The sequence below is a fragment of the Magnolia sinica genome, chromosome 1 (assembly GCF_029962835.1).
Source record: "Magnolia sinica isolate HGM2019 chromosome 1, MsV1, whole genome shotgun sequence".
Lineage (NCBI taxonomy): Eukaryota > Viridiplantae > Streptophyta > Magnoliopsida > Magnoliales > Magnoliaceae > Magnolia > Magnolia sinica.
Genome location: NC_080573.1, coordinates 117,243,846 through 117,268,720, shown reverse-complemented (window position 1 = coordinate 117,268,720; position 24,875 = coordinate 117,243,846). Strand labels below are relative to the sequence as shown.

The 24,875-nt window shown below is 41.2% G+C and overlaps 2 protein-coding genes across 2 annotated transcripts in view; both read left to right on the top strand.

The window, feature by feature from the left end:
* Window positions 1–20,437, top strand: part of LOC131255403 (pleiotropic drug resistance protein TUR2-like) — a 100,764-nt gene extending 80,327 nt beyond the window's left edge. Inside the window, exon 25 of the mRNA XM_058256107.1 lies at window positions 20,091–20,437. The gene's annotated coding sequence lies outside the window, so the exon portion shown is untranslated. The remainder of the gene's footprint in view (window positions 1–20,090) is intronic.
* On the top strand, window positions 8,406–20,271 carry LOC131255417 (pleiotropic drug resistance protein TUR2-like). The gene is made up of 24 exons (XM_058256125.1): window positions 8,406–9,191; window positions 9,262–9,382; window positions 9,501–9,589; window positions 9,700–9,784; window positions 9,906–10,065; window positions 10,149–10,225; window positions 14,812–14,865; window positions 14,972–15,062; window positions 15,185–15,486; window positions 15,716–15,997; window positions 16,087–16,403; window positions 16,509–16,669; window positions 16,761–16,864; window positions 16,953–17,109; window positions 17,199–17,321; window positions 17,421–17,548; window positions 17,654–17,986; window positions 18,072–18,362; window positions 18,461–18,544; window positions 18,665–18,798; window positions 18,885–19,112; window positions 19,233–19,404; window positions 19,492–19,746; window positions 19,832–20,271. The coding sequence occupies exons 1-24, from the start codon at window positions 8,863–8,865 to the stop codon at window positions 20,087–20,089; spliced, it is 4,335 nt and encodes a 1,444-aa protein (XP_058112108.1). The 5' UTR covers window positions 8,406–8,862; the 3' UTR covers window positions 20,090–20,271.
* Window positions 20,438–24,875: the final 4,438 nt, after the last annotated feature.

The window sequence follows — 24,875 nt, the reverse complement described above, 5'->3', positions numbered from 1 at the left end:
TTGGTTCAAGCTTTGGGTGGCCCACTCATGTAGGCCTCACCTTGATGTATGTATTAAATCCACACCATCCATTCCGTTCCCAAGCTCCTTTTAGGCGTTGAGCCGAAATATGGGACTAATCAAACCTTCGGGCAGGCCATACCATAGCAAATGGTAGTTTTCACCATTGAAACCTTCCCTAGAACTATTATACCCCAAAATATGTCCAATATTGGACTTCTTTTACTCGTGGTGAGCCATGGAAGAACATTGGACGGAGCGGATTGTTTGGATGTGGACCCCACCGGTAAAAACCTCGAAAATATTGAAAATAAAAAATAATAATAATAAACTCAGCAGCAGCCGCTGCTGCTGCTGTGTCAGTAACGCAGCAGCGCTGCCTGCGCACTCCAGCGGGCGGACGGCTTGGCCGACGTACAGCCCAGCACGGCTGTAGCCGTGGGCCCCACATTGATGTTTATTTGTCATCTAATCCATTCATACGGTGGGCCCTAACGTCAGTGGATCACCCTCCAAAAATCAGCCTGATCCAAGACTCAGGCGGCCCACACCGTAGGAATCAGTGGGATTGAACCTCTACCTTTGAAACCTTTTTTTGGGCCCACAGAAGTTTTGGATCAGGGTGAAATTTGTTTTCACCCTTCATCTAGGCCCATGGGACCTTATCAACGGGTTGGATGGCATAGAAACATTGTGGTGGGCCCCACATGGAGCCCACATAGATGTATGTGTTTCATTTCCACCGTCCGCCTGGACGGTGGACGTGGAGCCCACTGTGATACGTGGAGCCCACTGTGATGTGTGTGCATGCGTGTGTGTGCGTGCGTGCGTGTGTGGTGTGTGTGTGTATATTTATATATATATAATATTATATTATATATAATATCATATGTATTATATATATATATATATATATATATATTATATATTATATCATATTTAATATAATATTGGTGGGAGGCCCATCTCAGTTATTGTTGGCCCATGATTGAGGCCCACTTTGATGTGTTATGGGCCCATGGGTCGAGGCCCATTTAATGTGTTAGGGGCCCATGGATAAAGGCCCGTTAAGATGTATTAGGACCTACGAGTTAAGGCCCATTTGATGTGCATATGGGGCCCAATTGGCGAGGCCCATTTGATACACATAAGGCCCATGTGAGTAGGCCCATTTGATGCACTCTAAGGCCCACGGGTCATGGTCCATTGCAATGCACATAAGGCCCATTGGTGCGGCCCAATGATGTGGCCCACTTGATGAATATAAGGCCCATATGATATGGCCTATTTGACGTATTTAAGGCCCAATGGGATGTACCTAAGGTCCATTGCAATGTAGGATCCCAACATGGGTTATGTAATGATGTTTACATCGGGCTGTACCTTGGGAGCAATGGCGGTTTGACGTCCCCATTACAAGTATAGTGTTGGTTGAATGTCCGCATTATGACTTTGCCTAGGGCCCATTGTTAGGCTCGTATGTGTAATGTGTAGGCCGTCTAGGCCCGTCTTCGTTATGCACATCATCCATCCTATATAACATGTTTAGTTCCATGATTCATGATCATATGCATCATACGTATGCTTGATATGAGAAATGACTGATCATAGCATACGCTTTCGGGCAGATTGTTTAGGGGCTCCCGTACAGGGGGTGTCGCCCTACATGAGCGCACGATACGCGCAGGATTGCTGCATGATTGAATAGTGTGATTCATACATTCGCATTGTGTGATATGATTACTATTCGCCCTAGCGACATCAGGGTCATATCCTCCATAGGCATATCGTGAATGGCAGGATTGGACACTGAAAATATTTTGGTTCTACATGGGGCACAATAGATGTCCTAGGGTGAAATTTCCTAAACCCTTATGGTACCGGAGGTTACTCTAACATCTGGACCAAGTGAATGCATGAGCGCCAAGTGCCAAATACCAAGAGGTCGCGCTTCCCACTGTTTCATGGTCGGTTGGAAGGGGGTGCGGCCTTATCCGCCCGAGAGTAGGGGGCAATGCTAGGCTGAGTCTGACTAGCTCAAGGAATGGGTCCGCTATCGACAAGCCGAGCCCGATATTGGCAGGTGGATAGTGAGGTCTTTTCCACTCACCTTATTGCGCGCAATGGGGCGGCAATCTGGCTTGGAGTATACTAGACCCCGGTGATATTCCAGATTTGAGCTGTATTGATGTGGACTTAGATAAGAATTTGTATGCTTGAGTTGCATTTCGCATTGCATGGCCTTGGTATGGCCGACATCATTCATGCTTTGCACCGCATGGCCTTGGTACGGCTATGGTATTCTTGGCATTCATCAGCATATTCCACATTACTCTGATACTGCATAGCTGCATTACCACATTGAGCATACACTTTTACCACCCTCTAAGCTTTCTATAAGCTTATGCACGACCGTTGCGTGCAGGTGACGTTGGATCGCAGCAGCGCTGAGGCTTGGATGCGTGGCAGATCTTTTTGGAATTTTTGTCTATCTTCATTGTATTTCCCTTTTTGCTCATTATACTTGTAAAGTTTTTGATCATAGTGGAAATGTGATGGAGTTTTTGGTTGTTGTTTGTGGGTTATGCCTTTGGTTATGACGAACTTTAATTTTGAATTAGGTTTGATGAAAGATGTATGTAATAGTAACCTCGCACATGAACTTATGATTGCCATCCATCCCATTGCTCCCACAGGGTGGCTATACCTACCTATGTTGGGGATGTAACTGATTTTTACTTCAACAAAGTGGGCCCAGGGAAATTAGTATTTAGAATCGGGATCCTCTGCTTGCCACAAGCAGGAAAATTCTGCTTGTTGCAATCTAATTGGACCACATCATCACACACTGCATTTAATACGGTAGTACTACGAGATGTCAGTGATGAAGTGGACCAATCATGATGCAAGAAAGCATGATTTGTCCAATCAGATTATCCCAATTCTAGTATTTAATGAGAGCAGATTAGGTAAGACCTAGGATCCACCAAGGTGGGTGGGACCCCTGATTATGGGCCCACTATGATGTATGTGACCACATCCTCTCCATCCATCTGTATTGAAAGCTCATTTTACGGCATGATCCAAAAAATGAAGCAGTTTCAAATCCCAAATGAACTATATTACAAAAACAATGATTTACCATTAAAAGCTTCTTGTGGGCACAAAAACTTTGGATCAAGTTGATATTTATATGGTCTCTTCATCAAGGGGTTGTGACCTTATCAAGAGGTTAGATGGAAAATGAGTGGAGATACCTCGTTTCAACACTTGAGGTCTTGGTATCGATCCCTAATGGGGGTGGCTAACATGGAGTGTGTACTAACAAGCTAACCCAAAAAAAAAAAAAGAGGTTAGATGGAAAATAAACATTTTGGTGGAATCCATTAAAGCCTGTTTGGATGCCTGTAAGTTCTTTTAAGCTATAAGTGACTTACCTGTAAGTCACTTACATGTGAAAGTTACTTACAAGTAACCTGTTTGGATGTAAACTACAAGTCACTTACAGGTAAGTTAGTTTTTCTGTTTGGGTATTCTGTAAGTTATTTATAGGTAAAATATTGTATATTCACATCAAGCAAAACTTGGATTAGGGAATTGTTTCAAAATGTTATGATCATATAAAAATGCATGGGATTAAATATGTAATTTTATTAAGTCCATTAAGATGAATATTTAAGCTAATTTTTAGGCCAAACTAATTATCAAGTGGGTCATAAAAGTGGGCCCATGAATTCAAAATATCTATAATATGGAGCAATAACTCAATTTAAGCATTGATAAGAAACTTAAAAACATTAACAAGTTAAGAAACATTAATCCATCTTGAAATCCAAATTCATTTCACAAATAAATCTAAAAATTAAGGAATTATTAAGTCAAGAAATACATACCATTAAGCATAAATGGTCCATATATAACAAAATCAAAATTATCATTACTGTCCAATTTTTAGAATCCAAATGCATGAAAATAATTAAATAAAAATTAAAAACTAAATGCATTAAAAGAATCCAAGGGAGCATATTAGGATAAGATCTGTGTGGCCCACCTCAATATATTAATAAATAAATGCATAAAAAGAATCCATATATGGCCCACCTTAATATATTAATAAATAAATGTGCCATTAGAAATAGGCAAACAACCAATGGGTTCATTAAACTAGTCACAACTGTTTCTGTGGTGGGGTAGACATGAGATTTGTATCAGCTTAATTTTTGGGACCACGTCCTAAAATGAGTACTATACACTCGTTCCGTAGTGTTTTTTACTTGAAAAAAGCATATGAATTTTTTAAGGTAAATTGACAGTTTGTTCTTAAATGACTGCAGCCACACAAGATGTAAGTAGCATACGATGTAGGTGCACCCACCTTCTAGTGATCCAAATTATATTTCTGGTGTGACCAACTAATGAATGGATCATGAATAAAGGTAACCTCCATCAAACAAACCAGCCATATGATGAGTGTACATTGTACCATTGTATATATACCACTAGACATTTCTTACTTTAAACCATCCACAGAGTTTACAATTAAAATTAACTATTAAAATGGATGAATGGGATGGATCAAATACATAAATCACGGTGGATCAATCCCTTCTGTCAAAATGCTCAACTACTTACAAGTTGGCACAAGTTCTTTTGAGAACTTTTTGAGAACTCATAATACGTGATGTTAGTCCAAAATCTGAATGGTCCACATGACGAAGCACCCCATGAAACCCCTAGGGCCCAACTTTGACATTGATCCATCGTGGGCCATGGCAAAAGAAAACAATTCTCTCTTGATTTTCATCTCACTTTTCTATGGTCCACCAGAGTTTTAGATGAGGGTGAAAATTAGTCCCTGGAGGTTTAATGGGATGTTTCATCACATGGACTGTTCGGATTAGAGGCCCATGATAGGTGTGAAAAGGTGCACACGTGCGCACGTGCACAGGTGAGCATGCTTGTGTACAAGTAACACCTAATCCACTCCTGTTTTCAAAGCAGAAAAAAGGAAACATTGCAATCAAACCCTGCGATCAAACCCTACTGTTTGGGAGGAGTAGAGAGGGAGGGTAGTCGTTGCAGACAGAGAGAGATTGCAGAGACGGAGGGCGGTCGTTGCAGACAGAGAGAGATTACACAGAGAGAGAGAGAGAGAGAGAGAGAGAGAGAGAGAGAGAGAGTGCGTTTATCCATCTTCCCCTCTTTTTAAAAATCTGATCGTTGAGCCTGTAAGTGGCTTACAGGGAAGTGACTTCTCACTCCTATCGCCCTGCAATTTTTTGGTAGATTTGCTGGTAATTGACTTACAGGCTATAAGTTACTTACAAGTGAATTTTCTCCCCTAAACACCACCTGTAAGTCACTTCCCTGTAAGTCACTTCCCACTTACCCAACTTACAAGCATCCAAACAGGCCCTTAAGTTTTTAATGGTGGGGATTCAATCACAACTGTTTCTAATGTGTGGTCCACCAAAGATTTGAGTCAACTTCATTTTTAAGATCATATCCTAAAATGAGCCTTCAAAATAGTTGGAAACCGTGGATTTAAGACAAATACATCACTCTGAGCCCTACAATCCAGGGCCTCACCCACATTGATGGATCCTGGGTCTCACCTAATCTGCTCCCATATTTAATGCCTTACCCTAAGCACCTGTTGCAGGGAAGGTTGAGCATGTGATCCCAACAGCTCTTAGCTACCTGCATAAAGACTATTGGGCCCGCTTGATGTATGTGCTTTATCTATGTTTGGTAGGCCATTTCAATCCCAACTAAGCTAACTTGCCCTTTTTCGTCATTGTGTTGTATGTTCCTTATATTTACCGCATCCATTCCTTTTGAGAGATCATTTCCGATATAATCTAAAAATTGAAGCAGATACAAATCTTGTTGAAGTCACTTTGATATACATTAATATGCTATCGTATCAAAGTGGAAGGTCTTATATTCAAATAATATACACACACACACACACATTAACATGCCACCCATGGCCATATATACATTGATATGCCATCTTCTAACAGCTTAAGCTTTTAGAGCAAGTGCGGTGCTGTTGAGATGTTTATTTGCCATCCAACCTGATTATAAGGAATTGAATGAAGGGTAGGGTTGTTCACGAGTCGAGCTAGCTCGAAAAACTCGCTCGACTCAGCTCAACTCAGCTCGGATTGACTCAGCTTGAATGGCCGATTCAAGCCGAGCCAAGCTAATTATTTGAAGCTCGAGTTGAGTTCAAGCCAAGTTCGACCAAGGGGCATTTCAACTCGACTCGACTCGACTCGAAGCTCGAACTCGAGCTCGACTCGGCTCAATTAATAAATATATTAAATATTAAATATTATATATATTATAATATATATATATATATATATATATATATATTATATTAATATAAGTTTTAATTTTTAACTTTATTATAAAAAAAAAACCCTGGAGTCTCTACCCTACCGCACGCACCCCCTTTCCCTTTCCCTTTCTTCTCTTTCTCCACCCACTGTCAGCCGCACGCCGCCCGGACCACCACCACCAATTTTTATTTCAGCTCTACAATAGTATGATTTCAATCTCTTGAGATCTACTTCTTGGGCGAGAAACCCAAGAAATCCGAGATGAGTTCTTCTCGGATTTGTTAGAGCTTCAAGGAAATCCAATGATCTAATTGGCTAGAGCTCTTTACTTAGATTTCTAATTTGTGTTCTGCTCTGTTTCTTTTCTAGTACTTGGGTTTTTGCTGGTGGAAGAAGATCAAGAACAGATCGGTTCTTAAAGGTTTCCTCATCCGATTCGAAGCTTTGTTTGATTTTTTTTCATCGGGTTTTACTTTGATTCTCTTAAGATTTTTGAAGTTTTCGTCAATGGAAGAGGATCGAGAACAGATTCCATTACTCTCTCACCCAACAAGCTCGAGCTCGACTCGAGGTAAACTCAACTCGACTCGAACCACTAGCTCGACTCAAACTCGACTCGACAGCTTTGGCAAACAAGCCAAGCTTCAATGTTGAGCTCGAGGCCGAGCTCGAACTCGAACTCGAGTACATCATGGACAAGCTGAGCCGAGCTTGGCCCACCTCGACTCGACTCGGCTCAATGCCCACCTCTAATGAAGGGGCCACACAAATATCAACTTAAAAATTTATAGCCCCTATAGTTTTTATAGGTGATCATTCAATCATCATCGTTTATGTGGTATAGCCCTTGGAAGTTTTGGGCTCATCTCCTACAATGATCCAGCTAAACTGATGCAAGCAGTGGATATAAGGGTCTGTTTGGGAGCGTGGATTTAGAGCACCCTAGCTTTGGATCAAAATCCTCCTATAGACCCATTCAATTAAAATTTCTCCTACAATCCAAAAATAATTATGCATCCAATATTCGAAGGGGTTTGAATTTAATTACTAAATCAACTTTAATATCTTTAGTTAATGTACGCATGTAATGTTTGACATGATAGTTATGATAAATCCATTAATTTTTAATTTTTTAATTTTTTTTCTTCTGAAAATGATAAAATGTCTCAAATAGGCCACAATCATAAGATCACATCTGAGTGACTAACCAATGATTTTAACCATTGATCTACATGAATAATGCTTGGACAACGCAATCATTGTATTAAAGTAATTATAGTAATACAACTGATAATTTGATTGTTCACGGATATCACAGTAAATTAATAGCCACATATGTTATAGATGTACTTAAAACTCTTGAAAGGATTTTAGATATAACTCAAGCTTTCACCTTGAATTTCAAACTCCGGTGTTTAAAGATATTTGAAACTCGTTTTCATTTATGTTACCAAACATGTCAGGGAGTTTGAAATCCCCTCGGACCCTCTAAAATACCGTATCATTCCTTCAAACCCCCTCCCGAATCCACGGTTACAAACGACCCTTAAAAAGAATTCATGACGGTGGGTTCACGGTTGGGGACCGTATCCACCGAAACTGCGTCTCAAGTCACCACCGTTGCAGTCGTTTACTTGAAACAATCCAGATAGACTCGCGCGTGTGGCATGAGGAGAGGCTGTCTCTTCATACACGTGCCAATGTGCTCTCGTGTATGAGATCCGATGGATTCATCACGTGGGACCCACCGTACAAATGCCGTCTTTTCCGTTCAGTCCGGTCCATGGGATACCAGGCGGACCCACGCGTATGATACAAATATGTCGCTAGGAGGAATTGATGATTCGACATAAGAATTTAGGCCAGTGGATAGAGGTGGGTCCACCTGATATTTTAGCCCATGGCATTTTAACGGTGGTCTAACATAATGAACCCTTCAGATCTATTATGTGGCGGGATGACACGAGTGGAGGTAGCCTCCTCTCCACTCTAACCGCGCGAATACCGTCTTCGCTCCAGGGATTTTGACCCCGTCTATTAAAATCAACAAAATCAAAGCAAAAGCCACCCTCAGCGCATTTAAATACTGTCCCTTCTCCCTCCTTCAAACCCATCACCCTTCTCATATCCTCCTTTCAAAACGCCCTGCTACTGGGGAAAAAAAAAAAAAAACAGAAAAAAAAAACCATGTCCTTTTCCAATCTATAGTCCTTTGGATTTCATCTCTCTTGCATTGAGATTTGGTAATCCTTTCTGGGTTTTGGTGGGTTTTGTTTGAGAAGAAAAACCCATCTTTCATTCAGTGTTTTTCAAGCTCTATACATTTTAAACTCAAGTTTCCTGTACTCAGGCTTGAAGAATATTTCTGGGTTTTTGTTGGTTTTGTTCGAGGAAAAAAAAAAAAAAAAGAAAAACGTCTCTCTTTCTGTGGTTTTCGAGCTCTAGAAATCAGTAGCTGAGGCTCTGCGCATTAGAAATTCTTAGTTTTGGTGGGTTTTTGTTGGGAATTTCGATGGACAATACGGACCTTTATAGAGTGGGAAGTTTGCGGCGGAATGGCTCTTCGATGTGGAGGAACACCACTGTCGATAGTGTTTTCTCGCAGTCTTCTCGTGAGGAAGATGACGAAGAAGCTCTCAAGTGGGCTGCTCTCGAGAAGCTTCCGACGTACGATCGAATTAGGAAAGGGATACTGAGTGGAGTCGCTGGTGAGGAGCACAAGGAAGTCGACATTCAGCATCTCGGGTTTCAAGACAAGAAGACCGTGTTGGAGAGATTGGTTAGAGTCGCCGAGGAGGACAATGAGAAGTTCCTGTTGAAGCTGAAGAACCGAATCGATAGGTAAGCTCTTCTAGTCTATTTCTGCCAAGGTTGCTTGAATTTTATTTTCCACTTTTTTTTTTCCTAACAGAGTTGGAATTGAGGTGCCAACCATTGAAGTCCGCTACGAGAATTTGAATATTGGAGCAGAAGCCTACGTCGGAAGCAGAGGTTTACCGACCGTCCTCAATTTCACCTTTAATATACTCGAGGTAATTCATATACATAAATCTCCAAATTAGAATCAATGAAAATGCTTGTTTGGGTTGTCAGTACTATTTCTCCAACTGTATGAACTGACTGTTGATTTTTCTCTTTTGTTTTTCAAAGGGATTCTTGAATTATCTCTACATTCTTCCGAGCCGAAAGAAACCAGTATCAATCCTTCATCATGTTAGCGGAATTATAAAGCCTTGCAGGTAAGAGAAGAAGGCTTGATTACAAGCTGGGTTTTGCACGTTTTGTTGTTTCTATTCATAGTATGGATTCTTGGGTCGATGGGAGATTGATTCAAATGTGGAATTTGCAGAATGACTCTGCTTTTAGGGCCTCCAGGATCAGGGAAGACCACTTTGCTATTAGCTTTGGCAGGAAAGCTTGATAAAGAGCTGAAGGTAGATATACTGTGTTTTTTCTTCTCATCATGGCACACCGGACTTGTAGTTATAATGAAATTTTTGGGAAATATTTCGTCTGTTTGATACAAAGCCGATTTGGGTTTTTCTCAAACATCAGGTTTCTGGAAGAGTAACCTACAATGGCCATGGGATGGAGGAGTTCGTCCCTCAAAGGACATCAGCTTATATCAGTCAACATGATCTTCATATTGGGGAAATGACTGTGAGAGAGACCTTGGCTTTCTCTGCTCGATGCCAAGGAGTCGGGACCCGTTACGGTAAGTGAACAGTTTCAGTAATGAGTTGAGGGAGCTTGTGGAGTTTGAATTATAATAGTTCTGGTTCCTGAAACTATTGGCAGATATGTTGACGGAGTTGTCAAGAAGGGAAAAAGCAGCAAACATTAAGCCAGATCCCGACGTTGACGTCTTCATGAAGGTGAAAATCAAGAACATTGTTTTCAACTGCTTTTATTTTATTTTTCTTAAAGATTTACGGTGTGGTTTGTTGCACCAAATATTATGATATTTCATGATTAATCCATCTACTCTGATGCAAATTGTCATGAAATTTCATGATATTTGTGTTGGGATTTGGTCTGCGGAATCACATGAATATGGATCTAGGATAGCAATCCAAGAGCACTAAGCAAACACAAAAGAACACAGATTTAACGTGGAAAACCCGTACGAGAAAAAACCACGGCACAAAGCGACAGAAATTCAACTATGAAAGCACAGATTACAAAGATGGAGGACTTACCCGGCTTGAGCAATCCTCAAACCTCACCTTCTTTCCACGCCTTGAAACCCTAGAACCCTTTTAGAAACCCTAGCACCCTTTTAGAAATACTTAGAACCTCTTAGAATACCTCCTAGTTCCGTATACAACCCTTTATATAGCTTTAAAAGGAAGTAGAACCGGAATAGGAAATAAAAATCACAAAATCCGCGTTTCCGCAGAAAATCTGCGTAAAACCTTTGATGACATCGAACCTAAATGATAAAAACAGTCCAGCAACCGGGGCTAAAAAATGCAGAAAAACTTGATGGCATCAACCATCTTCGATGTCATCGAACCACGCTGTCTGACAAATTTAAGACATTTGTTTACAACAATCTCCACCATGTCTTCAATCTTCAGACGTGTAGCTCCTTATCCTCTTCTCTTATCTCTGTCTCGTATCATAGTTTCATCAACGCTTCTCATGCACACTTTGTCCTCCTTTTACGCTATCGTCAAATCCAAAAAAGTTGCACAGAACTTGAACTCCTATGTAGGAACAACCTTGGTGAGCATGTCTGCTGAATCTGAATCCACATGCCTTACCTCCTTTGCTTCTGTCTTCTTAAAAGTAAGACGTAGACCTTTGTACCTCGAATGTATCGAAGTAACCATCTCACCGCATCCCAATGTTGCTAGCCGAGGTATCGGTTCACAACACCGATTGCCTGTGAAATAACCGGTCTAATATAGACCATGGCATACACTGCCAACCACATTCGAATAAGGTCATGAGACATATCTTGCTTTTCCTCATCTGTTTTGGGACATGTCCTGAGGAAAACATGAAGAGAGTCGTGTAAGGAACGCTCACCGGTTTTGCCTAGTCCATCACGTACTTGATCAATACTTACTCAAGGTATTCTGCCTGAGATAACCAAAGCCTACTCCCCTTCCAGTCTCTATGAATATCAATGCCGAGAACTATCTTTGCAGCCCCCCGATCCTTCATCTCGAATGTCCCACTTAACCGAGTCTTTAGTTCGTTGATTTCATACATGTCATCAACATACAATTCCCAACTCATCATGAAGGAATCAAATTTTATATCACTGCCTAGGTGATAAGTCGTACAACGGCCTCTTACAAACCTTTGTTCTCTGCCCCTTTAACTTCGAACCGATCTGGTTGCTTCATGTAGAACAACTCTTCCAATTTCTTATGCAGAAATGCTATCTCCACATCCTTCCATTCCAGCTCAAGATCACATTGGGCAACCAGCGCCAATACGGATCTAATAGACACTTGTTATACCGCTGTCGCGAATATCTTTGAGAAGTCGATCTCTTCTCTTTGAGCATGATCCTTCGCTACCAATCTCGCTCTGTATCTATGTTGTATCCTCTTGAAAATCCACCTGCATCCAACCACTTTCTGGCCCACTGAAAGCTCCACTAGCTCCCATGTATCGATCCGGTATAACGAGTCCATCACATCGTCCATAGTCACCTACCACTTCTCAGCACCAAGCTCACCTAGAGCCATCTAGATGTAGACGGATCCCCCTCGTCTATGACGAGAGCATATGCGATATTGGAGTCAACCATGTACCTCACCGATAACTTGCGATTTATGCGGTATGATTCTTCTCACATGTGACTACTTCACCTGCTCTGTATCTCTGTCCACACGTCTCAGCCTTCATGCCCTGCCCGCTCATGTGGCCATGGTCAGCATGTCACATACATGTAGAGGTGAAATCTATTACAACCACCGCAACTTCACCTTTTGAAGTGCTCCTGATCAACCTGTAAAGATTACTGAGTCGTTACGCTTTCATGATTACCCGTGCCTCCTTAGATACTTTAAGGACACCATCAATACTTATGAACCTATAGCCCATTACCTCAAGTACACCAAGAGAAATCAGATTCTTCTTCAAATCACGAATGTGCTTGACATCAGTTAGGGTACGCTCCATACCATCAAACATCTTAATGCGCACCGTACCAACAACCATAACATTACAGGCAATCCCATTGCCCATAAACACCTGTCCACCATCGCACTCCTTGTAGCTGGCGAACCAATTCCGATGAGGAGTCATGTGAAAGGATGGCCCTGTGTCTAAAATCCACTCGCCCCTATGATCATCGTATGGGCATCTGATCGTAGATAGATAAGACATCATCATCACATCCACTCAATCCATCTGACGTGGTAGCATTGGCCTCCACGTACGAAGCCTCAGATTCTTCTCTCTTAGATTTAGAATTTTTACAATCCTTCTTCAAGTGTCCTTCCATCCCACAGTTCCAGCACTTTAAGGGCCTGTTTGGCCGGGCAGATTAGATGGGATTGGATGGTATTAGAGTGGATTGTACGGATTTCAAGGTAATGATAGCTGCGTCAGTGGATTGGTGCAAGATCTATGGGATTGCTACATTGGGTCTGTTTCGCACGCCCGGCCAATGCTAGGATTAAACCTTCCAATCCCTTTCAATCCCTCGAACCAAACACGTCCCAGGCAATTTTGAAGGGATTAGGGTGGATTGGATGGGATTTAAAGGTAATGATGGTGATGTCAGTGGATTGTCTTAAGATCCATGGGATTGCTATATCTTGGGATCAGGATCCCGTGTCTGTTTGGCACGCCTGGCCAATCCCGGGATCTATCTTCTAATCCCTTCCAATCCCATCCAATCTACCCGGCCAAACAGGCCCTAACTTTCCTTTACCCTTACCCTTGGATTTAGATCTAGAGCTTGAATACCTTTTTCAGAATTCCTTCTCCTCGTAAACAGTGCATCGAAAGATGTCCACATACCATCGTTTAGCTTTCTCATGGCATTCCCTTGAAGGGCTGAGATAATGGTGTCGATACTCAAGGTTTTATTTATGATGCACATTGTGTCCTTGAATGACTTATACGATGCCAGAAGAGAATTAAACAATATAAATGCTTGTTCCTCATCTTTAATCACTTCCTCCATATCAAACAGTTTGCAAACCAATTTGTTAAAGTTGCTGATGTGGGCCTCCAGATCTCCACCCTTTACCATCTTGAAGTTAGACCACTGTAGCTTCAAATGTAGGCGATATTCAGAGGATGTTTTCGCATAGATATCCTCTAACTTCGCCCATAAACTAGCCGCAGTTTTCTCCCTCAAAACATTATAGAGAACTTCATCCATGAGACAAACGGATGGAGGCTAAAGCATTACTATCAACAGTTTCCCAATCTTCGTCTTTCATGATAGATTTTCATTCCTCAAGAGCCTTAATCTCGCCTTGCTTGGTTATTAGGCTAATCATTTTAACCTTCTATAACTCAAAATTATTTTTAACTGAGTACTTCTCAATATCAAACTTGGCGTTACCCATTATTGCTAACCCTTCAGATTCATATCTATGCCGCAATGATTGTCCTGATACCACTTGTTGGGATTTGGTCTGCGGAATCACACGGATATGAATCTAGGATAACAATCCAAGAGCACCAAGCAAACACAAAAGAACATAAAGATTTAACGTGGAAAACCCTAACGGGAAAAAACTATGGAACAAAGCGACAGAAATTCCACTATGAAAGCACAGATCACAAAGATGGAGGACTTACCTGGCTTGAGCAATCCTCAAACTTAACCTTCTTTCCATCCCTTGAAACCCTAGAACCCTTTTAGAAACCCTAGCACCCTTTTATAAATACTTAGAACCTTTTAAAATACCTCCTAGTTTCGTATATAAACTTTTATATAGCTTTACAAGGAAGTAGAACTGGAATAGGAAACAAAAATCACAAAATCTGCATTTCCGCAGAAAATTTACGTAAAACCTTATAGGTTTGATGTCATCAAAAAATGACAAAAACAATCCAACGACCAGGGCTGAAAAATGTGGAAAAACTCAATGGCATCGACCGGCCTCGATGTCATTGAACCATGCTGACTGATAGATTTAACACATTTGTTTACAACAATTTGGTTCTATGATTAAAATGGGGACAAAAAAAAAAAAAAGAAAGAACACATCATGGACTTTCCTTCACCTTAGGAATCTTCCTTCTCATCTCTCTTAATGAGATTTTAGTTCTATTGATGGATAATTTATGAATATCCCCCATCGTCCTTTCCATCTGGCATGCTTCGAATGAGCTACAATTTCCCGTGTCCAGTTCGTCTTTCTCTATGAATTTTTAACAAGTTCGTAAATTATAAATCTGCAATAGAAAGAGTTGTGGGTCTTTCAATATTCGAAAGAATTGGAATTTTTGTTTCTCTTTAATTGTTGTATTTATGCAGGCTGCATCGCTTGAAGGGCAGAAGGAAAGTCTCATCACGGATTATATTCTGAAGGTATGTGTTGTGACAAAAAATGCATTTTTTTTCTTTGGACTTGAATCTTATAGAAGATCTTTCTGAAGCATAAATTCATTGCGTTTTCTTACTTCTCAAACTGTAGATTTTGGGACTGGAAGTATGTGCCGATACCATGGTAGGGGATCAAATGCTGAGGGGCATATCAGGAGGACAAAAGAAGCGCGTTACGACAGGTAGAAATACTTTTTTTAAAAAATGAACCCCTGATATATAGTTCTTAGACTTGGACATGGCCCGTTGCCCTTGTGATTTTTACAGGTTTTAGATTATTTGGATTGAATTCCTATTGGTACAGGTGAGATGCTTGTCGGACCCGCGAGGGCCCTTTTCATGGATGAGATATCAACTGGTCTGGATAGCTCTACCACTTTCCAGATTGTGAATTCCCTGAGACAGTCAATTCATATTCTCGGTGGGACAGCACTGATTGCACTGCTTCAGCCAGCTCCGGAGACTTATGACCTCTTCGATGACATTGTTCTCCTCTCTGACGGGCAGGTTGTGTACCAAGGTCCCCGTGAGAATGTGCTCGAGTTCTTTGAATCCATGGGTTTCAAATGCCCTGAGAGGAAAGGCGTCGCGGACTTCTTGCAGGAAGTAAGTTGGACCAACTCATTCAGAAACATGGGAATCAAAACTCGTCAGTAACGAGTCAGACTCATCCAAATTGGCTTGGTTTTTCCAGGATTGAGTTATACTCCAAACTGTGATTTAGTTCCATGCTTCGAATCAGTCATCAAATGAAAAACTACATCTCATGAAAGCATGCATTGTTTCCATGGAATAGAACACCAAATCTAAAAATGAGCTCTTTCCGCATCACCAGGTGACATCAAGAAAAGATCAGCAGCAGTACTGGGCACATAGAGATGAACCATATAGATACATTCCTGTCAAGGAATTCACCGATGCATTCCAATCATTCCATGTAGGTCGCAAAATAGGAGAAGAACTCAGCACCCCATTTGACAAGAGCAAGAGCCATCCTGCTGCTTTGACGACGTCTGAATATGGTATCAGCAAGAAGGAATTGCTGAAAGCATGTGTCTCACGGGAATTGTTGCTTATGAAGAGGAATTCATTCATCTACATCTTCAAAATGATGCAAGTGAGTAACAGTGTTACATTTCTAGTGCCGTTCTCGAATTCTATTCCCTTAAAGTCCTATACCTTACTCTGTTTCTGTTCTGATTCCAGCTGTTAGTCATCGCATTCATCGCTATGACAGTCTTCTTCTGTACCACGATGCACCACAATTCGTTAACCGATGGATCGATATTTATGGGTGCTCTCTTTTTCGCACTCGTCACCCTTATGTTTAATGGGTTCTCAGAGCTCGCCATGACAATCGCAAAGCTTCCTGTGTTCTACAAGCAAAGAGACCTCCGCTTCTATCCTTCATGGGCATACTCGCTGCCTACATGGATCCTTAAGATTCCCATTTCGTTTGCAGAAGTCGCTATTTGGATTGCCCTCACTTATTATGTCATCGGCTTCGACCCAAATGCTGGGAGGTGAGATAGCATGCAATTTGAAATCCTCTGTGAGCTTATTTCAAGGACATGGTTGCATTCATGGTTTAGTCAGCAATGGTAACCGTAGATTGTTCCTGTTTGCAGGATGTCTAAACAGTATCTGCTACTCCTATTGATTAGCCAGATGGCATCTGGATTGTTTCGGTTAATTGCTGCACTGTGTCGGAACATGATTGTTGCAAACACATTTGGGTCATTTGCACTTCTTGCAATCTTGACACTCGGAGGATTCATTGTATCACGAAGTATGGACTACAATTTCAAATTCAAAATTACGAAAATCTCAGCCTTTGTCGATGAACTTTGGACTCAACTCTTTCTGTTATTTGGCTGCAGAGGATGTGAAGAAATGGTGGATCTGGGGTTACTGGTCCTCGCCTTTGATGTATGCTCAGAATGCAATTGCGACGAATGAATTTCTTGGGCATAGTTGGAAGCATGTAAGAATCTCGTTGTCAAATTGGGGAAAAAAACCATTGCTTTGTTTTGGAGAATTATCTCAGGTTTAATTCTGGATTTGCGATACAGGTTGTTTCTGGTTCGACAGAAATGTTAGGGATCCAAATCTTGGAGTCTCGTGGAATCTTTCCTGAATCAAAATGGTATTGGATTGGTGCCGGCGCATTGTTTGGATACACTCTCCTATTCAATGGCCTTTTCACAGTTGCTCTCACTAATCTCGACCGTGAGCATCTTCATCTATTACAAGCATCGATTCTCAAGGCTTTCACTATTTATTTTTGTAGTTCTAATCATTGGATTAAATGGCTGCAGCATATAAGGGCGGTCAAGCAGTTCTATCTGAAGAGGCCTTGAAGGAGAAGCACGCAAACAGAACTGGAGAAGTCAAAGAGGTAGAGCTGTCAACCAGGAGAACAAGCTCTTCTGCACGTATTGGTAATAAGATCAGTCAATTAACATTGTTCCCACCCCACCCCCCCCCCCCCCCCGCCCTGTGGGGCTCATCTAAATCAGTTAGAAAAATCTCAATGACAGGCAATGAAATTAGAATGACAGAAGCCACCGATCGTGCTAATATGAGCAATAAGAAGGGCATGGTTCTTCCTTTTGCTCCCCTTTCCATCACCTTCGATAATGTTAGATATTCCGTAGACATGCCACAGGTAAACCACAAACTTCAAATAAATGATAGATTCATGTGAGGAAGTCAAAATCTTCCTTCTTCTCAGACAATCTATAGTGAAACTGAGAGAATGTAAAATCTGTAGGAAATGAAAGCTCAATGTTTTCCAAAAGATAAATTAGAGCTTTTGAAGGGAGTAAATGGAGCTTTCAGGCCAGGAGTACTTACTGCTCTGATGGGTGTCAGCGGCGCTGGTAAGACTACACTGATGGACGTGTTGGCCGGAAGGAAGACAGATGGATACATAGAAGGAAACATCACCATATCTGGCTACCCGAAGAAGCAAGAAACATTCGCTCGGATATTGGGATACTGTGAACAGAATGACATCCACTCTCCTCATGTTACAGTCTACGAATCTCTCGTTTACTCTGCGTGGCTTCGGTTACCAACAGAAGTAGATTCTGCCACAAGAAAGGTTGGTGGCATAATTGTCATTCTCTTTTATGGGTTCCTGGATATATGGTAGGGCGTCAGCTAACTGATAAATCTGATGGGTGCAGATGTTCATTGAGGAAGTCATGGAGCTTATAGAGCTAACATCATTGAGGGAATCGCTGGTCGGGCTACCTGGCGTGAATGGGCTGTCGACCGAACAGCGAAAGAGGCTGACTATTGCTGTTGAGCTCATCACCAACCCATCTATAATATTCATGGATGAGCCAACTTCTGGACTAGATGCCAGGGCAGCCGCCATCGTGATGAGAACCGTGAGGAACACCGTGGACACTGGCAGAACTGTGGTGTGCACAATCCACCAGCCCAGTATCGACATATTCGAAGCTTTTGATGAGGTAAAAGAAAGTTAAAACAAAACAACTTGTGATTTGCTTTGTGGTTCAATCAATTAATTCACTGGCACATCTTGATTTCTTTTATCCACTATTTGCAGTTGTTCCTTATGAAGAGAGGAGGAGAAGAAATATACATTGGCCCACTGGGCCATCACTCTAGCCATCTGATCAACTACTTTGAGGTGAAGCCTGATCATGAACATAAAGAAATGCAATCAGTTCTTTCTTCTTCTTCTTCTTCTTCTTTTCCCCATTTTTTTTATGATATGGGTTCTGATCCAGTCGAGTTTTATTTTATGAAGGGAATCAATGGAATCCATAAGATAAAGGACGGTTACAATCCGGCGACGTGGATGTTGGAGGTGTCTAGCATAGCACAGGAGGGGATTTTGGGGGTGAATTTTTCCGAAATATACAAGAATTCAGATCTTTTCAGGTCACTTTTTCTTAAAAATGCTTCCATAAGCGACATCTGAATCCACAATGTACTAGTTCTTACGTGATCTACGCTGATTGTTGCAGGAGAAACAAAGCTCTAATTGCAGAAATGAGCTCACCTCCCGCTGGTTCCAAAGATCTCTACTTCTCATCTCAGTATTCACAGCCCTTCATCACACAATGCATTGCCTGCCTATGGAAACAGCGAATGTCGTACTGGCGGAATCCGCCATACACCGCTGTCCGGCTTCTCTTCACGACTGTCATTGCCTTGACGTTTGGAACGATATTCTGGGATCTTGGGTCCAAAACGTAAGCAATTGGCTTGGTTCATCATTGATCCTATGTCTCATAGTAAACAATTAAATGTCAATTCCTCTTCTGGATTTGGAGCTGATTCGGTTGCATTGCTGTAATGTTCGAAATTTGCAGGACTTCTCAACAGGACCTGTTCAATGCCATGGGCTCCATGTATGCTGCGGTTCTCTTCATCGGAGTGCAAAATGCCTCATCCGTGCAGCCAGTTGTGGCTGTTGAACGTACTGTTTTCTATAGAGAGAGGGCTGCAGGGATGTATTCAGCTTTACCATATGCATTTGCGCAGGTAAGCACATCCATCCCAGTTGTCTTATGAAACTCCGTTCTTCCATGTTCAATCTTTAGCCTCACTCCATTTTAATGCATTTCTCAGGTGGTGGTCGAGATTCCATACATCTTGGTTCAGACCCTCGTATATGGGGTCATCGTCTATGCCATGATCCAATTCGAATGGACAGCTGCCAAGTTCTTCTGGTATCTCTTCTTCATGTTCTTCACATTGCTCTACTTCACCTTCTATGGAATGATGGCTGTTGGCCTCACTCCCAACCACGATATTGCTGCAATCGTTTCCTCTGCATTCTATGCGCTGTGGAACCTGTTTGCAGGCTTCATCATTCCCCAGCCTGTAAGTTTTTATCCAATCCTCTCCATCCATATCAATGTTTCACAAATAAATAAAATCTGGACTAACTCTTTCCTCTTGATCACAGAGAATTCCCATATGGTGGAGATGGTACTACTGGGCATGCCCGGTTGCTTGGACCTTGTATGGATTGGTCACTTCCCAGTTCGGTGACTTATCCAAACGCATGGACAATGACATGATAGTGTCAGAGTACGTGAGGGAGTACTTCGGATTCAAGCACGACTTCCTGGGAGTGATTGCCGCCGGGGTTATCGGATTCACAGTGCTCTTTGCATTTGTCTTCGCCTTTTCCATTAAGGTGTTGAATTTCCAAAGAAGATGAGTTTTTTTTTTTTTTTTTCTTTCCTCACAAGCCAAAATCAAATAGGGTTTGATCAGTTCAGCTCCCTCCAGTTCATGAAGCTTTTGGGCTATTCTATCAAAAGTAGGGGGCTGAAGTTTGAATATCATATGCTAGTTTTTGTTTGTTGATTATTGAAATTTGTTTTAGTTAGCCCTTTTTAATACTTTCTTATGTACAATATTTAGTTTCATAAGTGTGTTCAAGGCTGTTATTGTATCAGCATAAAGAAAAAGTTGGACTTGATTTATACAAATCTCTTTCTGTAAAATTTTCATGTGTATGTGTCACATTTGAAGCATTCCACATTTCAGTGAATAAATTACAGACGCTTTCCTAATAGTCATGTCCTACCCCCAAACCAGAAGCCTGTTTCTGTTTATGCGGAGAGAGTGGACCAGGCTGTCCACTTGCAGCCTGATGAAGGGCCGTGAGATGAACTTGGACATGTGTTTTGAAGTCCGTTGTCAATTGGGCTGAGCCTTGGTTTTGATATGCTGAAGGCCTGACATGATCGCCTGGACTGGCCCGAATTGTCTAAGACTGTCAGGATGGGTACTCGTCAAGCGGATGTGCTTGACTAAGTTCTAGGTTCTTATAAAGAGGGCTAGGTGGGACTATGCGTAGTTATTTAACTCGTGGGGTGGCCTTGCCCGAACCATTTACACCTCTACTAAGGGAGGATGTTTCCTATTTTGAACAGGAAATCCCTTCCCAATGGGCCCTGTTGATGGGGTAGTGCCATGTCCACACGTCAGAATCGTGTTTACCCAAACAAACCATTGAGTGCACTGGTTATAATCTCAAGGAATTCGAATAGTGAGATTTTGTTATCTCTTGTTTGGCCCAAAATGGATGGGGAAATGACCCAAATCTGATTTTTCAGCAAATACATTTGGTAGGACTCAAATTCGATGATGTGAGGATTATTGGGTAGCTCTAGGATTGCAAGAATTTGATTTCAGTGCAATATGGGATGACCATTCATGGACATATCATAAGCTATCATGGGTTGGGCATGGGGCACTATTGTTGTGTCATGTGTGCGTGAGTCTTCTTGTTGTGGGAGTTTGGATGAAGCCCTTTAGCATCGTCTGGATAGTGTCATTTGAACCTGATGTCCATATAGAGAACATCATTGGCACGTTTGGATACAACATTATATTGAATTGCAATTCTCGTTCTAGTAAAAAGTAAGACTTACCAAATTGTAATTTCCTTTGGCACTGTTGGAGAACGTGTGTGGGGTGCGAATAACATGTGGTCATGAGATATGATGCATTTCCTCTTTCATTATGGGTGTGTAAATGTGCCGGTTAGAAGCATAAAAGGGTAAGGGAAAGGTCCAAAAGGAGGTGGGTGGAGGTAGAAAGAAATGACTTGATGACATGTGATCTAACCGGAGTTACGGCCCTCGATAGAATAGAATGGCAGAATAGGATTCATGCAGCCGACCTAAATTAATTGGGATGAGGCTTAGATGATGATGATTGTGATGATTATGGGTGTTTTCATAAATGTATCCAAGTGCTCTCCCTAAGAACCATTTTCCTTTCGCTTATTAGGGTTCTCTTATAATATGAACAGAGAGAGAGAGAGAGAGAGAGAGAGAGAGTGGGGACTTGAATATCTCTTTCACTCTCCTTCTCCAAACTTCTTCATTCTTCTCCCTCTTTTCATTTTCTTATAATACGATAGAGAGAGCAAGAATGACTGCAATTTGAAGGCTACCTTTCATCATCAATGTTAGGGTACAAGGATATGTTACGTTGTGCCCTATAGTGAAAAGTCTCTTAATTTAGAAGATCCCAACCATCAATCTTGAGCATTTTCTCAATTGAATTTGGACCATTGCAGATGTTAGCATTGTCCTATTGGTCCATTTCCGTTCTAACTAACAAACCAAGAATTCCATAAGAGACTACATTGTGAAAACTGTATATTGTGTTTATTTTATTTTGGAAAGGAAGAAATAAATGGGAAAGTTGTGATGAGGATGGGAGAAGGAAGAGATGCCGTTGAATAGTTGCAGACCCATTGGTGCCTAGTTAGTTTTATTAAATAGCCCTAATTATATATCTCACCAATCAACATCCAAGTATGTAGCAGCTATCATATATCCATTATTAGTAAACCGGCGCATCCTTTTAGTACATGAGAAGTCTATTTCATGATTTTTATTTCAAAATAAAAGGCAGTTCAATCGATCATGGCTATTGGATATCTCTTGATGAGTAACCATCTGGAGAAAATGTAAATTCAAATGGTGTTGAGAAGTTGCAGATCCATCAAGAGACCATGAGGATAGATGTGGCTACTGATGAAAAAGTGTTACATTTAGGTCTATAAAAACTTAGCCTTGGGTCATTTCAGAATCACCTCAACTTTCTCTATCAAGGTCTTATATTTTCTTTAAAAATCATCCTTCTCTATTTTCTTAAATTAGCCCTCAAAAGTTATCTTTGATCAAATTGTATTTTTAATACATTTTTTCTTTTTGCTTTTTCTTTTCGGTGAGGTCTGAGCAGGTAAGCACGTTATGAGTTTTCAGTGGGCGTTTTCTTCAGTTTTATTGGATTGTAAGTTACTTAAGATAAGCTGCTTATGCCTCAAGTAACTCATATTGGTTTCTACTTATTAATCTGAAAGGATTAAGCAACTTTAAGTATAAAAAAAAAGTTACTTAGAATTGATCATAAACCAAACTTACTTATCTTAAATATGTTACTTATATACTGTTGTAAGTAGAAAAAAGTAACTTAATTATTTGGTGGTATCCAAACGGGCTCTAAAGGACACCATTTTTGTGATTGAGAAATGAGGCTTGATTCATCCTAGAAGTGGATTTTCGGGCAAACCTCTTTGGAATTGTATAACTATTAGTAGGAGGAAAAATATTGCTTTAAAGATAGTGACGTTATAATACAATTCAAGCGGATTTCTGCTTTTTCTTTATCAACTCAACGCTCTATGAGCTGCTTTCAAGATTAGGAGTGCATGGATTGTGCATGAACTGGCTGATCACACTAACAGCATAAGTTATATTTAGCTGTATAAGAGATATATGAACCGGCTCGCCGATCTCTAAAACATGCCAGTGTCACCTCATCCAGCTTATGGTTTTGATATGGGTGTATTAGTAAGATTAATACAGGGGACTATGATTGGTTGTGACCCCTCTAGCACTGACGTCGGTACTGGAAAAGCTCCATGTATCCCACCATGATGTATTTGTTTTATCCACGCTATCCGTCTATTCTGCCAGCTCATTTTAGGGCATGAGCCCAAAAAGGAGCATATCCAAATCTTAGGCGGACCAAATCACAGGAAATAGTAGTGATTGAACTCCCACCATTAAAAACTTCTTGGGGCCAAAAAAAAAAGTTCTGGATTAGCTGATATTTGTGTTTTCCTTTCATTGAGGTCTGTGAGAACTAATCAACATGTTGGATGGTAAATCAATGTTACAGTGGAACCTAAGAAGTTTTTAATGGTGGGTGTTTAATCACCACTATTTACTGTTTGTGTGGTCCCCCTGAGATTTGAATCTGCCTCATTTTTGGGCTCATGAGCTGGCAGAATGGATGGACGGTATGGATAAACCACATAGGTCATGGTGGGGCCCACATAACTTTTTCAACATTGACGTTGGTAGGATCAGTATCGAATCCAAGTCCAACACCAAGCATTCTTGTTTCAATTAGTAAATCTAATCGCATAAGGTGGCCCCCACTACGAAAATCACCACCACTTACTGTTAAGGCTGGAAATGGGTCGGGCCTGGCCCAGATAATCAACTTTGAATAGGGCCTCATCCATATAAACAATCTGGTGGGCCGGGTTTTAGATATGGATCCGTCCCTTGGTTCATGATCTGGTTAATCCAAGAGGCACTGAATCGCTCATCGAGCAGGGCCCACCATGTGAATTCACTGGTAAAAGTCAGGCCTCATTGCTTATTTGGTAGGCCACTCGCATACAAAACAATGGAGTTGGTAAAGTGATCAATGGTCCACATTCAGTGTACATGTATAGCCTCGGATGAGTTGACTGACCTGATTTTTCACCAAGGAAATCTATATGGTGGGGTCTTCTTGATGAGGTTTTCCTCCTTGTCTCGTTCGAGTAGTGTGTACCAGAAAACTGCACTAAATTGATAATTTTAGTTATCAGATGAGAGCCATTAAACAGACAATTGAAGATAATCAATGGTATAGATCAGTGATCAGGCGGACTATAATGTAAACCGAGATGAGCTGAAAGCTTTTGTGTATTTGAGACAACCCAAAGGGGTTGAATATATAAAGATTACAGCATCTATACAAGGAAAGAAATAAAATCAGAATCATCTACCTATGGAAAACCAACTATATAAGGTATGCTAGCTATACAAGATATGTTTCAACCTGTCTAACATCCCCCCTCAAACTAATGCGGGTCATCGACAAGTAATAATTTACCAACGAGAAATGAGTGACGTGCAGAAGTTAGGGACTTGGTGAAAATGTCTGCAATCTGATCATGGGATGCAACATGTGGAAGAGAAATGAGCCCAGACTGAAATTTCTCACGGATAAAGTGACAGTCAACTTCAATATGCTTCGTCCGTTCATGAAAAACCAGGTTAGAGGCAATCTGAATGGCACTGAGATTATCAACATGGAATGGAGTAGGATTCTGCACAGGAATGCCCAAGTCGGAAAGAAGTCCACGTAACCAAACAAGCTCACTACACGCAGCAGACATCGCTCGATACTCGGCTTCTGTG

Bases quoted from the DNA above. Each gene is read 5' to 3' on its own strand.
- LOC131255417 (XM_058256125.1), top strand. From the start codon at position 8,863: ATGGACAATACGGACCTTTATAGAGTGGGAAGTTTGCGGCGGAATGGC. The intron at 16,404-16,508 runs GTGAGATAGCAT...TCCTGTTTGCAG, and splicing joins TTCGACCCAAATGCTGGGAG to GATGTCTAAACAGTATCTGC. The intron at 17,549-17,653 runs GTAAACCACAAA...TAAAATCTGTAG, and splicing joins ATTCCGTAGACATGCCACAG to GAAATGAAAGCTCAATGTTT.